This window comes from Manis javanica, chromosome 7 (assembly GCF_040802235.1).
Source record: "Manis javanica isolate MJ-LG chromosome 7, MJ_LKY, whole genome shotgun sequence".
Lineage (NCBI taxonomy): Eukaryota > Metazoa > Chordata > Mammalia > Pholidota > Manidae > Manis > Manis javanica.
Genome location: NC_133162.1, coordinates 36,797,574 through 36,814,624, shown reverse-complemented (window position 1 = coordinate 36,814,624; position 17,051 = coordinate 36,797,574). Strand labels below are relative to the sequence as shown.

Below are 17,051 nucleotides of genomic sequence, written 5' to 3'. Positions count from 1 at the left end.
GAAGACAACATAGGCAAAAATCTCCTGAATGTAAACATGATCAACATTTTTCTGAACGCATCTCCTCCGCCAAGGGAAACAAAAGCAAAAATGAACAAATGGGTCTACATCAAGCTAAGAAGCTTCTATACAGCAAAGGACACCATCAGCAGACCAAAAATGCTTCCTACAGTATGGGAGAATGTATTTGTAAATTATTTATCTAACAAGAGGTTAATATCCAATTCACACATCTCAACACCCAAAAAGCAAATAACCCTATTAAAAAATGGGCAGAGGATATGAACCGACAATTCACCGAAGAAATTCAGATGGCCAACAAGCACATGAAAAGATGCTCCACATCACTAATTATCAGGGAAATGCACATTAAAACCACAGTGAGATATCACCTCACACCAGTTAGGACAGCCAACATCGAAAAGACTAGGAACAACAAATGCTGGTGAGGATTGGAGAATGCGGAACCCTCCTACACTGTTGGTGTGAATGTAAACTAGTTTAACCTTGCTGAAAGCAATATGGAGGTTCCTCAAAAAAAGTAAAAATAGAAATATCATTTGACCCAGGAATTCCCCTTCTAGGAATTTACCTAAAGAAAACAACTTCTCAGATTCAAAAAGACTTATGCACTCCTGTTTATTGCAGCACTGTTTATTACAATAGTCCAGGTAAGTGTCCATCAGTAGATGAATAGATATAGATGTGGTATATATACACAATGGAATACTATTCAGCCATAAGAAACAAACAAATCCTACCATTTGCAACAACACGAATGGAGCTAGAGGGTATTATGCTCAGTGAAGTAAGTCAGGCAGAGAAAGACAAATACCAAATGATTTCCCTCACTTGTGGAGTATAACAACAAAGCAAAACTGAAAGAACAAAACAGTAGGAGACTCACAGACTCCAAGAAGGGACCAGTGGTTACCAAAGGGGAGGGGTGGGGGAGGGCAAGTGGGGAGGGAGGGAGGTGGGGGGAAAAGAAAGGGGGCATTATGATTAGCATGTATAATGTGGGGGGGGGCACAGGGTGGGCTGTGCAACACGGAGTAGACAAGTAGTGATTCTACAGCATCTTACTATGCTGATGGACAGTGACTGTAATGGGGCTTGTGGGGGGGACTTGGTGAAGCGGGGAGCCTAGTAAACATAATGTTCCTAATGTAATTGTAGATTAATGATACCAAAATAAAAAATAAAAATAAACCTATCTAATCCTTGCTTTTCTTCCACATATTTATGTTAAGGGCAAATTGTTGCTTTAGAACCAAGGTATTTGGCCTGTGTTGGTATTTTCTGAATTAAATAGAATGGGCAGCGGTGGCAACCGCCTCTGCCCTTTCTGGACTACTATCAAAGAATGCAATGCTCCTGAGAGATATTTCTATGATAGCAAAGCAAAGACAGCTTTAAAAAAACTAAAGGAAAGCAAGTCTTTTCAGCTTTTAAAAAAAGGACTCATCCCAGCACTTGTCTTTAGCTGGAAAGAAGGGTGCCTCCAAAGAGCCTAAACAGCAGAAGTAGCAATGCTGTTTATTTTTTAGTGTAACTAGGACGTTTTCTAGGAATACCAACATTTTAAAGAGACACTGGTTAACACTCACAGATAAAAATTTTACAGCATTAGTTGTACATCATCCAATAAGGTGGTTAAAAACTTATTTTATTAAATCAGATCATGAAATATTTATTGATTATAGTTGATTCCCATTTTATTTCATATTCTGAGTTACTTAATTCTTACTATCTCCCAGTAACAACAAATTAGTTTGCTAGCTACTGGACCAATTAGTTATTGGCTATATGACAGGTATTGGCTATATGCTCATTAGCCAGGCTGCTTCTTCTTAAGTGTGCAGGAAAACCACATATTCCATTCTCCCTTGCAGTTAGATTGGATTCCTACCAAAGGAATATGAACACAAGGAATGCACACCACTTGCGATCCTAGATATGAACCCTTCTGCACAGTTACTAGCTTCATGGAGGTCAATATTGCAGATTCACGGTTGAAAGGAACAAAGCCACTGTTTTGAAGGTAGCTGCCTTGGAGAGTCACCCTATTCACTCTGGGGCCACGAAATGAATGAGAAATAAAACAGTGTGGAGGTGTTGTGTGGAGCAGCTAGCTTTAATTACCCTGATTAATATAAATACTATAATATATACCTTTATCTTTTATTAAACACATAGGAAAAGTTTGGGTTATGATGTCTAATGCAATTAATGACTTTATGATTTTTAAGTATGCTTTTCATTACATCAAAAATTTAATATCAAAGTTCAAATTATACATGTGTATTTCCTGAAGAATATCACACCTATATTCATAGGTCTTGCTTCATAAATGATTTCTTCTTTTAGCTGGATACTACATTGCACTATATTGCAAATTAAGTAAAGAAAAATATATTACTGTTTTAATTACCTAGTGTAAAGTTAATTACATTAAAGCTATACCATTTTAATCTTGCTTTTAGAAATATACAACATGGGTTCCATTACAACTTATTTCTGTGTTTTTGATACTAGTCCTTAAAACAAATATTAACATATTTATTTGAACTGAAAAATTAGACTTTTTCTGATAGAAGAAAACACGTCTTACTTTTTATTGCTTAGTTTGACAATGAAGACTGGCTTTGCCAATTTTATAAGGTAACATTTTCTCCATAAATTCAATAAATGAAACCCTTAAGATTTTGACAAAAATGTATTTAAAACATATAATAAAAGAAATAAAAAAATATATTGTATTAGCACAGATACTGAAATTAACAGTTCCAATTTTTTCTAGGTATATTGATTTAAATGAAGTGTCAGTGGATAAGAGTGAAAGGTATAATTAAGTTTTTTGTTAATCCTTGAGAAAGCCTTTTTGGTGTGGCTTCAGAGATTGCGATGCTAATGTCTGTGTAGTAAAACTATAAGTCAGATGGTTTCTTTCATAGCTTTAACAAATTAAAAAGAGGACCTAATTGAATTGTTGGCTGAAATCTTAAAAAATAATTTCAGATAATAAAGCACTGTGGTTTTCGGCATTTAATTTTTGAAAGAAGTTCAAAGAATTTGGTGACATTATTATAATTAAATTATTTCTATTCATGTATTATTGTTTTTGTGTATAAGGTAACATTATGCTTACATACATAAAAATTAAAAACAGCAACAGAAGTGGTACTGTGCCCTATTTTTGATGTATTCTTCAATGAGAACATGAACTACTGAATAAATGAATACCCATTAATATCAATAAGAGGTACATTGCTGAAAATTTCTTAGATGTTCAGTGAGTATAAAAACTATTTAATATATTTATATTACCTTAACTACTTGTATGATAGTTGTCATGACAATTACAGAGGTGTGTTTTTAACTTAGAGGGAATTAAAAAAAATTTAAATCTGTGTATTTCTGAAAGACAGGTGATCTTTATTAAAGCCTTTGAACACAAGTGCTTCTACATTAGGGTAAAAAGATTTTTTTTTTTTTTTTTGCATTTTGGAATCAGTCCAGAACTTTAATCTCATTTGGCCAACAATTTTCTTTTTTTTTTTTTTGAGAGGGCATCTCTCATATTTATTGATCAAATGGTTGTTAACAACAATAAAATTCTGTATAGGGGGGTCAATGCTCAATGCACAATCATTAATCCATCTCAAGCCTAGTTCTCGTCAGTCTCCAATCTTCTGAAGCATAACGAACAAGTTCTTACATGGTGAACAAGTTCTTACATAGTGAATAAGTTCTTACATGGTGAACAGTACAAGGGCATTCATCACAGAAACTTTCGGTTCTGATCACGCATTATGAACTATAAACAATGAGATCAAATATGAATATTCGTTTGATTTTTATACTTGATTTATATGTGGATCCCACATTTCTCCCTTTATTATTATTATTATTATTTTTAATAAACTGCTGAAGTGGTAGGTAGATGCAAGATAAAGGTAGAAAACATAGCTTAGTGTTGTAATAGAGCAATTGTAGATGATCAGGTGTGTGCCTGTAGACTATGTGCTAATCTGAGCTAGACAAGGGCAATAAAACATCCATGGATGCAGAAGCTTTCTCTCAACACAGGGGGGGTGAGGTTCTAAGCTTCACCACTGTTGTTCCCCAATTTCTCACCTGATGGCCCCCCTGCGACTGTGCCTGTCTTAGGTTGTTCCTCCCTTGAGGAATCTTAGGGTAAAAAGATTTTATTAGGGTAAAATTCCAAAGGGCATGGAATGAAAATCAGCTCAAGAAGTAAAAAGAAACACTGCAATTTTCTGATTGCAAAAGGACTGTTCTATGTATTTATTTTTTTTAAATGAGTGCATGGGCATGTCACTAAAATTTTCCAGAACCTTGGTTTTCTCTCTACTATAAAATGAGTAAGTTGAACCAGATCATTAGGCCTCCTTATGTCCCCAATATCGTATGCCTCCGTGACTAAAGATTCAGAACTATTCCTTTAGATGATTGAAAGCAAAAAGTATCTAAATATGCATTTCTTTTCTTTTTTCTTCTTTCTCATTTTCCTTCTTAACTCCCTCTTGTCCTCTATCCCAACAATATTAAGGCCCTGCTGGGGGATACAGCACAGATCGTATTTCTGGAGAGGTTTATTTAAATTGGTCTCATTATTTAGCAATTAATCACAGTAATTCAATGGCTTCCCCTAACCAAAAATAATCAAACTATTCATGACATCATTATTTTCACTAGGAAATTAAATCTGAAAAGCACCCAAAAAGATAGTATTTTCTAAAATAAAAAGACCATATTGGCATACCCCTTACTTCCTCCTTCTGAGGAAACTAGAATCTTAAAATAGCTCATCAGAAATAAAATCCTTTGGATTAGATAAATTCCCCAGAAAGTCTATAATTGTAGAATATGTATGACAAATCCACTAGCACTGCCAAGTGTTATTTACAAAACAATGCAAGAGATGATCTATAAATAGTTGCATTTTGGTTTTAAACAGTTTCATTTTGGTAATAGAATGTGTGGTTTTTTGTTATAAGCAGTGAGAAAAGATCTTGAAATGTTAGCGCTGTGGGTTTCTTTCTTGCCCCACACTTCTAAGCAGTTAAATCCATTAGGTTGATTTTGGGAGAATAGTGATTGTTAGATCAGGGATACAAAGAGAAACAAAGTTAAGTTCGGGCGGTTGCTGGCCAGCCCTGGAGAGCTACTGGCAGGCAGGCCAGTGACTGCAGACCATCCCTGCCATCTGAGTGAGCATGCCACCTTTGTGTAGGTGCTGTTGGCATCACTGTCAGGTCATTCTAGCACCTGTACTCAGCTTCCTGGATCATCCAGGTGAATGATGTCCACTTGTACCCTAAGACTTTGCTAGGCTCCCACTTGAACTGCTCTGTTCTGAACTGAGTCAACAGGGCATTCTTTTCAAAACAGTGTGAGGTCCTTCACCCCTAGAGAACACTGATGATGAAGGAGCAGCAGGGGCCCCAGTCTGGCACTTGGAAGGGTTTGGATGGACAGTGGGAAACACATTCCTGGTTACATGTGTATATATTTATACTAGAGAAGTACTAGGGTTTTAAGTACTGGTTACCTTTGTACTATAAGATGAGATGGCATATAAAATAAAAAGACCATATTGGCATGACCCTTACTTCAGTATTCATTTATAAATTTAGTAATAAACTTTTCTTGAATACCTACTGAATATTATATTAGCTCATATTTTGAATCAGGCCCTGGGGATTAAAAAGAAAAAGAAGCTATCATCGTCCTCAAGATCATAGGATGCTAGAGGTGCGTATGATACCTGCAAGACTTCATTCACTGAACAAACATTTATTGAGCACCTATTATGTGCCAGTCACTGTTCTGGGTACTAGGGATATCAGTGGTGAATAAGATGGATAAGGTCCCTTTCTTGTAAGCTTATGTTGTGGTGGGGAAGATGTAGTGTAAATAAATAAATAAGGTAACTTCAGTTATTATATGTGTTATGAAGAAAGTAAAATAGGCCAGTGTGATTGAAAGTGACTGGTTGGGGGAGAAAAGGGAGCAACTTCGGGTGGCAAGACAACCTTGTTGGGGAGGGTATGTTTAAGATGAACACTGAATAATGAGGAGTTAGTCATGCAAAGAAAGACCTTTGGAAAGAACAGACAGAATGGAAAGTGGAGAAGTCCTCAGGCAAGTATCAGTTTAGCGTGTTCTAGAAAGATGGCCAATGATGCAATCTCTGTAGGCTCAGGAGTGGGGGGCCTCCTTCATTAAGGAGGTGATGGGGTCTTACAGCTTGACACACAGTGAGTGCTTAATAAAGGAAAGCTTTTTTCCTCTGACCTATTAGATTTAAAAATATTTATTGCCAAGTTCATACACTCTCATTCCTACTTCCAAGAGGCAACTACTCTTATTTATTTTTAGTTTTTTTGGCAGTTACTATACATATCTTAGAACAGAATGGTCCTAAAGTTATTTCTTCACGTATCAACTACAGGTATTATCTATTCACTTACTACAATGACAGATAAGCATTTGGCTCAAGAGTTATGGTTATTTTTTCTTTCTCTACTGGTTACCTTTGTATCTATAAATAATATACTTAAACTTCAATGTCCTGTTCCTCCACCTATTGACTCCCACATTGTAAGATTGAGATATTCTAGACCCAATCCTTCATGTTGCTTCTCCTCCTCCACTTCTCTGCTGGACACAACCTACTATGCCTCACAGAATATTATTCCAACTCTTTCTAGCATGTCATACAGGGCCCTTTATTATCTAGGACCTGCCTATGTTTTCATTTCCTGGCATTATCCACATTAGCTATACTCACAGTCATAATGAACTATGTACTTAATAGTTTCTAGAAACTTTTGTGTGCTCTTGTGTTTTTTCTCATTGACTCATATGTTTTCATTGCCTGGAATGGTCTCCTTCTGATTTAACAATTCATTGTTAAATCCCATTCATTCATCTTAGCCTACATGACATTTTAAGGAATCTCTGGTAGATGCCATCCATTCAATAAAAATATATTTATTGAATGGCTGGTATGTTCAAGGTATCCTGGACATCGTGGTCCAAGACAGATACTTATGAGTTTGCTTAATAAGCAGACAATAAAAATAACCACCATTATGAAACCTACCATATGTCAGGACTATACTAAATAACTCACATACGCTATTTTAATCCTCACAATTTTGTGAGACTTAAAGAAGTTAAATGTTCTACCTGAGGTTACTTCCTGTAAGTGGCTAAGCTTTATATTCAAATTCAAATATGACTTCAGAGCTGTTACTCTTAAACTACACTCACTCTGCTTCTATTACCTTGTAACATTTGTCACATTGTTTTGAAATTGTGCATGAAGTTCCCCATGTAAATCACAGAATATAAAAAAAATTGTGTGGCTATTTCTTCAGGTTGGTATATGAGTACGATTCTAGATGCATAGGAGAGAAATTAATGTACTATATGTGTGGGTGGCTAAAGGAACTAAGGATTCTCTATTGAAATCTCAGACTGAAAAAGGCTTGTGTTAGACTGAAGTGTTCTTTAGGGTAGAGACATGTGTGACATTGTGGGTGCTTCATAAATTTTTGTTGCACCTGTAACTTAAACATTTGTAATTAATACCTACTCAGTTTTGGGACTGAAAAAACTAATTACGTTAGTCCTGCTTTTGAAGGTAGCTTTGCAGCAGAAGTTAGGTTCTGTCTTCTTTTAATAGCATTCAAGGAACATTGGGCCGAAACTTTGAATGGTGGTAGAATGCAGTGGTTAACTGCACAGACTTTGGAGCCAGACTGCACAGATTCCAACTTCAATTCCATTGTTGACTATTTTACAAATTTAGGAAGTTATTATTTAACATATGCAAGGCACTTTTATAAGTACTTTACAAAAATTATCTGAATTAAACTTAACACCCCTATGTAGTAGATACCTTAGCTATTCCTTAATAACTCCATGCCTCAGTTTTCTCCTTTGTTGAGTGGGGATAATAATAACAAAAATACCTCAAGAGGATTAACGTTAGGATTCAATGAGTGTAATGTGCTTAGAAAAGTATCTGGTCCATAGAAGGTTACTATCAGTAGAGGCTGTGATCAGGGCAGGAAATCATTTGGATGTAACTTAACAATTTTTTCATTTTATGTTAATGTTCACTTCAAAAGGACAGTTAGAATTATCCAGAATGGGAACTAGATCTTAAGCATCTCTGGGTCAAATTGGCTCTGTATATCTAAGGGAAAATTCAGTGACTGGTGCTGAAATGGAAAATGTAGGGAAAACTTCCTTTGAAATCCTTCCAGTTTTCTGCATCTGCTTTGCCATCTCTCAAGTCCACATTATTGTTATCTCTTGCCGGGATGGTTGCAATAGCCTTCTAAGTTGTTCAACAGCATCCTCCTTGGCTGACTCTGTTCTGTTCCATGAGATGGACCCTTTCAAAACACAGAGACAAATTGGATTGCACTATGCTCCTGCTTAACACAGTCCACTGGTTTCTCATTGTTCTTAGAATAAGGACCCAAATCAGTTAACTTAGCTGACCAAGTCTTATAGGATCTGGCCTCGGCTCATCCCTCCCCACAGTCTTCACCCCAGCCACATCAGCCTTCATTCATTTTTCAACCAATACTTAATTGATCACCACGTACTTACAGAATCATTGAGAATACATCAGTGACCAAGAGAAACACAGTTCTTGTACTCACAGAGCTTACATTTTAGGAGGTAGGGGAACAACAGCAATGACAACAAAAACCAGACAAATATAATACTTGTTGGTTCCAATAAGTATGAAAACGGAATTGAGCCTGCAAATAAAAAAGAGGGCCCATGTGAGATAAGGTGGGCAGGAAGTCTTCTCTATGAAGGTAATATTATAGATGAGATCTAAAGGAGAAAGAGAAGTGATCCATACAATGAATGGAGAGCAGAGAATCCAAGTGGAGGGAACCACCTCTGCAAAGGGTAATATGCTGGAAATTCTGGTGTGTTTGAGGTTCCCAGAGCAGATCAACTTACTGCACAAAGTAAAATAAGAGGGAGTGAGTTTGGACGGTGACTGATCCTGCAGGGCCAGAAGCCCATTGTAAAGAATGAGAAAAAATTTCCCTCTTTTTTTTTATTTTAGAAAATCTCTTATTTAAAAAAGCTGAAAGGGGCACAATGTACCTTTCATCTAGATCTACCTACCAATCACTATCGTTTTTCCTCATGTGCTTTTTTTGTTCTATTCTTTTGTTTCTCTCACGTTCTGGGTAAGCCACGACACTGTTAACAATTTGCTACTAAATACTGAAGCAAGTGTCTTCTCAAAACAAAGACGTTCTTCTACATCGGCACAAATTATCACATGCAAAAAATTTAATACTGATTCAGTATCATCTAGAATGTAATCCATAATTACATTTCTTCAATTGTCCACAAAACGTCTTTCAGGTTTTTTTTTAAATCTATAAACCAATCAGGATACATGAACTTCATTTAGCAACATTTGCTTCTCCACTAAAGCAATCTTCCACTTTGGATTTATTTTCCAAAGAAGAGCCTAGGCCTGTTGTCCTGTAAAAGGTTTTACCTTCTTTTTTCTCCCTAGTGTTTCCTCATGATTAGATTTAGGTTAAACACTGCTGGCACAAATAGTATCAGATGATAGACTGTCCCATTATCAGTGATGATGTTTCCTCATTTGGTTAAGGGATGTCAAATAAATCTCTGCATAGTAAAATTATCCTTTTCCTTTAGAATTAAGAATTAATCTTTAGGGTGATTCTTTGAGATAGTGTTAACACCCTGTTCCCTGGCAACCTTTCAGCCAACGGTGTTAGCATCTATTGTTTGAGCTACTTGATAATCCTTACCTATGTCAATTTTCACACTGAGAGCTGCAAAATGAGGATTTTCTATTTATTAGAATCCCTCCTGCACTCATTTAACTGGCATTCTTGTGTACAGAACAGCTTTTCATTTTTATTCTTTCTCCCTTGCTCTCTTATGGAAAGGACTTTAAAAGAATATAAATGTTTGGATCTACTACTATCATTACTCTTTTTGATGCTCAAATTGTTCCAAATATGGTCAGTGGAAGACCTGTTAGGCCAGATTCAATGTCCTTTTGATTTGACTCCATTAATCTCTAAGGACTTCTTTGCTTTCTGACAAGAATGTTTCAGGCTCACTTCCTAGTTTCCCTGTTTCAGACCTGCAAGCAGCCTTCTCTCTATGGTGCACTGGTTCCTTTTAGTGATAAATAGTATTTAGAAAACATTTGGGTGGCTTGGTGCTGGGTCAGGTATCAGGGTTTCTTGGACTCTAGGCCCTTTTGATGGGCCCAATTAAGATAAAAAAAAATCACGACCGCATTCTACTACCTTCAATTCAAATAAACACCATGGAGTTCTTCCTTACCTTTTATCATTCAATATTTATCTTCCTCCTCCCACAGTGAGAACCTTTCAAACAACATGGCTATATTTACTTATTTGTTTTTACCTATAACACATGCACAATAATTTCAAAAGTACTACATTTTTCACATCAAACCTAAGCAGTTACTGATTTCTTTGCACTTCTTTTTGCTCTTCCATTGTATCCAACAGCTCTGAACTCCAGTATATAGAGTACTGTGCTCAAGTTAATTGAACAACTCTTTTTCTTAGTATGGTTAAGTTAGCAATTTGATATACAAGTAGGTTCATTTGTTTCTGGTATTAAATTTCAGGGCTTGCTCTTATTTCCATTCTTTTAGATTTACACTTTTTAAAGGGCAAAACTATATTTTTAAAAAGTTTACTCAGAGAAGACACATGCCATCCCCAATCCTTGAAAAACATTCCCACCCCTTACTGGCAACAATTCTTAACTAATTTTGATTTATAGTTTCTGTATTTATAAAAAGTAAACCAAAAAAAGTGTGGTGTATATATATACACACATATTAATGTATATATATACATATACACATAGAATTTCTCATTTCTTATACAAGTCAGTATTCTTTATATATTCTTTCACACCTTTTCCCTTCACTTAACAGTATAAATACCATTTTATTCTAAATTGAAAGGCTTTAAGTCAGGGAGTGCTGTGATCCTTTCCATTTTGAGATTAGTTTGGTAGCTTTATAAAGAACATTCTGGAGGGCAGCAGGACCTTAAGCTGACAGAGAAGCTGGGAGGCTGAGGTGGTCTGGTAATGAAGTGGGGAAGGGATATTGATTTCACTTACATCAGTAAAGCAGATGTATTTGCATGCATTTACTTATGAAATGGATGAGGATGGTGAGGGAAAAGGATTCAAAGATGATTTTTTTATTCATTTTTAGTAGCTGGGCAGATACATGGTGGTGTCATTTCACCAAAATGGAGATTAGGGAGGAGAGGATCTGGGTTTTGGAGTAAAAATCAAGGTCCCACAGTGAATACGTTAAGTCAGAGATGTCTGCTATACATCCAAGTGAATACTTATTTGCATCTGGTTGGAGTTCAGAGGAGAAGTGTGGGGAGGATTAGTAGTTAGCAGTCACCAGTATAAAGACATTTATATGGGAGTTGATGAGGTTGCCAAGGAAGGAGACTGGAGAGAAAAAGGGTGGCTCAGGACCATGTTCTAAGGACTCCCACAATTTAGAACTCAGAAGTATTTCAAAATTGAAGGTTTTAACTGTGTGTATGTAACATTCAACTGTGTGGCATGCTTCTGGGAGCTAGAATAAAATGAGAGAGAATCTGTTGGATTTTGTGTTTATCCCTGTGTGTGGTATGTTTCCCATGCTGGGATGCAACACCTTTTTTTTTTTTTTAACCTAGTTAATTCCTAATGACCCTTGGAGATTCAGATCAAATGCACAGTACTGTTGGAATTTCTCAATTATTTGTATTTTTTAAATCGTCTATTCCGTTAGATTGTAAGGTCCTTGAGGTTTGGTCTCTTTTTTGCTCACTGTCCTCCACTGTTCCCTTAAGTCCTAACCTAGTATTTGGCATGTCCCAAGTTTTCAAAAATATCTATTGAACATTAAGTGTAGAACCTGATCGATTTAAGAGCTGGAAATCAGTAACAGGTAGTAAAAAGCAATTACGAGGTATGACAGAAAACTCAAGTTTAGGGGTATGAAGTGCCAATGAAGGAGCAAAGGAAACTGACATGGACACTAAAAGACTTGAGTTCCAGCCTGGACAGGAAAAGTTATTGTCTTTCTTCCTTTTTTCCCTTTTACATCTGCTTTTCTTGTTCACTGTTACTCCTGGCCCTGCATCCTCTTCTCAACTCCAAACTAGACGACCTCAAATAAGATTATTTTGTGGGGAGAGAAGGCCACCTGAATGAGGAGATGGGGAAGTTAGTGAGACAAGTGGGTGTCACAGGAGATACACAGAATAAGGAAAGGAAGATAGCAAGCTCACCAAACAAGGTATTCTACAAATGCTACTAACCACGTAAAACAATCAGATAAAAACCACATGTAAGAGGGTGGGTCTTTAAATCATGCAGCTGAGTTTCAATTCCAGCTCCGCCATTAACAGCCATCCATACACTTTTGAGCAAATGACTTAACCATATGAATTGTTTCCTCGGAATTTATAAAATGAAGATAGTAATAGGACCTACCTCAAATAACTGTTCTCAGGATCAGTAAGACAATCCATTCTATAAGCTTAGCATCATCTGGCACAAAGTAAATGCTCAATTAACGTTAGCAGTTATTTTTTAAAATGAGTACAGTAAATGCTTGTCATATGAGTGTAATAGCACCAACTCAAAAGAACCACTTTCAAAGCAGAGGATATACTGGCACATTTTGGGCAAGACCTCTGCTAATGCATGGAATTAAGACTGCCACACTACAGTGCCTTGCAGCGGTAGCTACTTTATATTTTCAAAAAGGCAGAAAAAAAAGAGAAAATGCTTATAAAAATCAATTTTGGGAAAAATTCATTTCGTCTCTTGAGGGCTGTGGACGACAGGCAGGGTCGTGCAGCGAGGGAAGCGACCGCAGCGCTGGTTCTAAGAGAATCTCGGATACGGTGCCTGTTCCCGCACGCAGGGACAGGGCAGCTCATTGACTAGCTCCCCATTCCTCGGCTCGTCCCTAGGGCAGTCGCGAACTAAGTGTGGCGGCATTGGCCTCACCTGGGGCCTTCGCTACGTCTTTATTGTCTCCAGAATGGTATCCGACATGTGCGCCCCCGTCAACAGAAGAAAGTAGCCATCCCAGCTGCGCGAGTAGTAACCACCCCCGCGCGGCGCGCAGAGTAGAGGCTCGGGCAATCCGCAGGCGGGCCGCCCACTAACTCCTCCGCCCATTGGTCGCTGGGCATTCCAAGACCCGCCTCCCAGATTTGAAAGGTCCTTCCGGGAGCAGGTGAGAATCCCACAGCGCGAGCCCTCCGCGCTCCCGGGCGTCTTTACGGAGGCTCCGCCCACTCCCAGCGTTCAGTGCGGTGCCCTGGCCGCCATTGTTTGAATTTAAAAATGTAAACCTCGCGGTGCTGCTCACGGGTTGGGCAGGCCGATCAACGCTTCCTCGCGGGTGGGGTGGCGGCCCACGTGAAGGTGCGAGGGAGGAGGTTGGGTGAGTGCGCCCAAGTCAGGTCTGAGGCGGGGAAGTGGTTCCGGCAGTGAGAGGTGGCACCTTCCGACCGGGCTTGTGAAGCCACTGTTACTCTCTGGACCTGTGCTGCGGAGCGGTGGGGCGCTTGAGGCAGCGCGAGCATGTGGAAGTGTTGAGCCACACTACTGGGGTCAGGGTTTCAGTCTCGAACTCACCGCGTATTAGCTGAGACGCAAGGTAAGTATTACATCTCTCTGGGACCTTAGCTTTCTCATCTGTTAAAGAGGGTAGTAGTAGTGTGTATCTCTTACCGGCGCTTGTGAAGATAATATGTAACCTTGTTTAGAAACAATGCGGGTTTATAGTAGGCACTAAGTGTTTGCAATCAATATTTTTATAATTGTTTCTGTTGTCATTGTTGTGGCGCAGGCTGCTATTGTCAAGCCTAGACTCCTGAATCCCGGAGGAGAGCAGTTTGCTTGGCCCGTGACATGGACTCTTTCGGGGAGCCCTAATGTGGCCTTCGGTGTGTTTATTTCCTGGCTGCTGCTGGTGTCAAGGGCTTGCCCTTCTTGGGCTTGGCAATGGCAAGCGGAAGGGTGTGTGTGTGGAGAGTGCAATGACTACTGTCATCTGCCCATTGAGGTTTTCCCCATCTCATGCCACTTCTCACATCAGTGATTCCTGCTTGGCGCAACTCAGATATATTCTTTGCTGAAGGACTGGTTGACACAAGTTAATGCTGTAAACAATCCTTGCTTAAGGTGGTCAAATTCACGTTTATTTTTGTTTATAAAACAAGGTAGTATTTTTACTTAGAAGCAGCGTAGCAGTTTATATATTTTATTAGATGTCCAAGACTCAAGACTTCAAGCTGTAAAATAATACAAAGGCTTTATCAATTAGTTATGAAGACTTTTTGAGGCTGTACTTTGTGGATGCCATTCAGAAACCTGACTCAGTAGAAGATCTGGTTATTTTTCACCAGTCTGCAACAATGGAACGTCGAGGGAAAAATGCAGTTTCTCACTCGTAGAAACAACCCTCTGAAATGAGAAATGAGGTTTTGAACCCTGCTGTTGCTATAGATAATATTACTAAAAGAGTAGGAACATTTTCAGGCAGGACGGTAGAGAGGATTTATTGCCATTTTACATAAGTCACCAGACGGAGATTTTATCACTCATCTCTGAATTTGTTGTAGAGGATACAGGTAACATAAGAGAAGGTCCTTGCCCTCAAGAAATTTCTAGTCAAGTTAGGGAGGCCACACATAAATAGAAGTTAATTAAAAGTACAGGAAGTGACAGTACATCTCAACAGTTCTGTAAATGTTTAGAGGCAGAAGTAGCTCATTGAAACCGAACAAGAACAAGTATAAACTACTATAACCTTACTTTTTTAAAGGAGGTGCAAATATTCATTTTAATTTAGTAATTTAATGTAAGATTTATCATTAAAAAAATTAATTGAGGTAAAAGAATGAAGCTCACCTTCCAGTTTCATGGGTATTTCCTTGAAATCTGAGTTATGAAATGTTAATGTCAGTACTTCAATGTTTTTGCAAACTATTCTTTCATGTTCTAGATCAGTGGTTATTTTTTTACTCTATCAGATACTCTTTTTCTTAATTTTCACTCGTAAATTGCATGTTTGAAATATTCTGTCAAACTGCATTTAAGTAATTTTCCCATTTTCATTACGTGGATTATGCAAAAAAAGAAATAAAGTTAAACTGGTTTAACTGTAATTTACTGGGTTTTGTTGAGGTAAATGTATAATTTCCTTAGTCTTGCAATTTAGATAAAAAGAAAAAACCCCACAACTCTGTTGTATTTGAGTTTGGGGGTTTCAGGGCTGATCAAGGCAAAAGTAGCACCCAAGGAACTTAATAGGGGTGGCATATGACAGGATTGCACGTGGAAGTCCCCCACAGACTGAGACCTTCCGGAGGCTAGAGAGAAGGGCTACCAAGTAGAGGGGGAAGAGAGGGAGAGAAGGGAGAATCAGAGAGGGGCCTTAGATATGGAAGTGATGTTGCTCAGCAGCACAGCTGCAAGTCCTTGGGTCAGAGGACTCCAGAGGGCAGCAGTGACTTGGGTTCTCTATAGCCCTGGTTTTCATCTGTGGCTAGCTGGTGTTCGGCACAGTCTCATGGGATGTGCAAACCATTTAGGCTCTAAATGGCTAAAAATAAGCTTATTTGGGCTATATTCAAAGCAAATGGATATGTAAAAATTTGATTTTTGGTACTTAAGTGGGTGTTTGAACTGATGTTTCTGGCCTGTGAAGAAGAAAGCAGGGGCTGTCTTTGACTCATTGATATAACATCTGTGATTACCCATTGCTGCTTTCCTGAGCCTAGTTTGGGAGTCACTGTTCTGGATCTTTCATAACATTGTCAAAGAGTGGCAGCAAGTTCTCTTTCTTTCTGGTATTCTCAGTAAATAATTTGAATGTTAATATTTTTTCAGTTAATATTGCTCTAAGTTTATCTTTTTGAATTCATGTTCAATTTAGTTTTAATAGTTTGATGTGTTAATCCATATTCACTTGAGTTGTTAAGACCTATGATGTGTCATGTTTTGAATGTTGACATGTTATTACTTCACTTCTCATTTGCATTATTTGAAAGAATTTAGCTGAAAGTAATTATACAAATAACTGAGTTTAACTCCTAAATGCTAAAACATTACAAAGTCTATAAGTAACATTCTTCAGAAGACATTAAATAACAAATAACACAAGGGTATAATTATTCAACCCTTACTATTTGATTTCTGAAAGGGTTTCAGGCAGAGATGGAATGTTTTGTACACTCTATGAATTATCTTAACAAAATCTCTTTGGATGAATCTACACATAGGATGGATCATGAATAAAAGTGGTAGTTGTTTCCAACATTATTTGATTCAGAGTCTGTAAATAATTTGATCTTTTGTGTTTTTCATAGATCATCACGTTATACGTGAAGCAATCTAAACATTTTCCTTCTCTGAAAGTCAAGTAATATAGGGGAAAGTAGTGGACTGGACTCAAGACTTTTTAAACGGTGGATGGCTTATGTGCTGATTTGTTAAGATTGTCTAAAGAAATTGCTGTTATTCTTGCAGAATGGAATCTCATTTCAATCAAGAGGGAGTGCCTAGACTGTCATATGTTTTTAGTGCTGACCCAATTGCCAGACCTTCAGAAATAAATTTTGATGGCATTAAGCTTGACCTCTCTCAGGAATTTTCTTTAGTTGCTTCAAGCAGGGAGGTAAGTACAAAAATGGTATGTTGACTATCATGATTGAGTGGAAATGTGAGTGGCACACACACACCTGCAGATAGGTACAACTAGAGCTTTCCAAACTGTGGATTCAAGGCAACCTTCTATCAGTAGTATTTTCATGGCATCTTAAATACATAATAGCTCCTTTTTAAGCACTAGGTCCAAACAACTTAGTAACTTTGCCCTCACTTAATAGCCATTTGAATTAACTTAAATGAAA

General features: G+C 37.8%; 1 protein-coding gene and 1 long non-coding RNA gene across 6 annotated transcripts in view; one reads left to right on the top strand and one right to left on the bottom strand.

Annotated features, from left to right (window-relative positions):
• Positions 1-1,134: 1,134 nt before the first annotated feature.
• LOC108383800 (uncharacterized) lies at positions 1,135-13,273 on the bottom strand. 3 transcript variants are annotated; one of them, XR_012133138.1, is made up of 5 exons: positions 13,135-13,273; positions 12,613-12,669; positions 10,411-10,454; positions 8,659-8,813; positions 1,135-8,438 (listed from the first exon to the last, which is right to left on the bottom strand). It is a non-coding gene; the product is annotated as an uncharacterized lncRNA (long non-coding RNA). The 3 variants fall into 3 exon arrangements; XR_005059957.2 differs by lacking the exon at positions 10,411-10,454; XR_005059958.2 differs by lacking the exons at positions 8,659-8,813; positions 10,411-10,454.
• A 167-nt stretch (positions 13,274-13,440) lies between these two features.
• KIF20B (kinesin family member 20B) overlaps positions 13,441-17,051 on the top strand; it is a 94,791-nt gene continuing 91,180 nt past the window's right edge. For 2 of the 3 annotated variants that reach the window (XM_073240715.1, XM_037013353.2), the window contains exons 1-2: positions 13,441-13,792; positions 16,669-16,816. In XM_073240715.1, the coding sequence (XP_073096816.1) occupies positions 16,670-16,816 (147 nt within the window). In that variant the 5' untranslated portion in view covers positions 13,441-13,792; position 16,669. The remainder of the gene's footprint in view (positions 13,793-16,668; positions 16,817-17,051) is intronic. The other variant, XM_037013354.2, reaches the window with a different exon arrangement.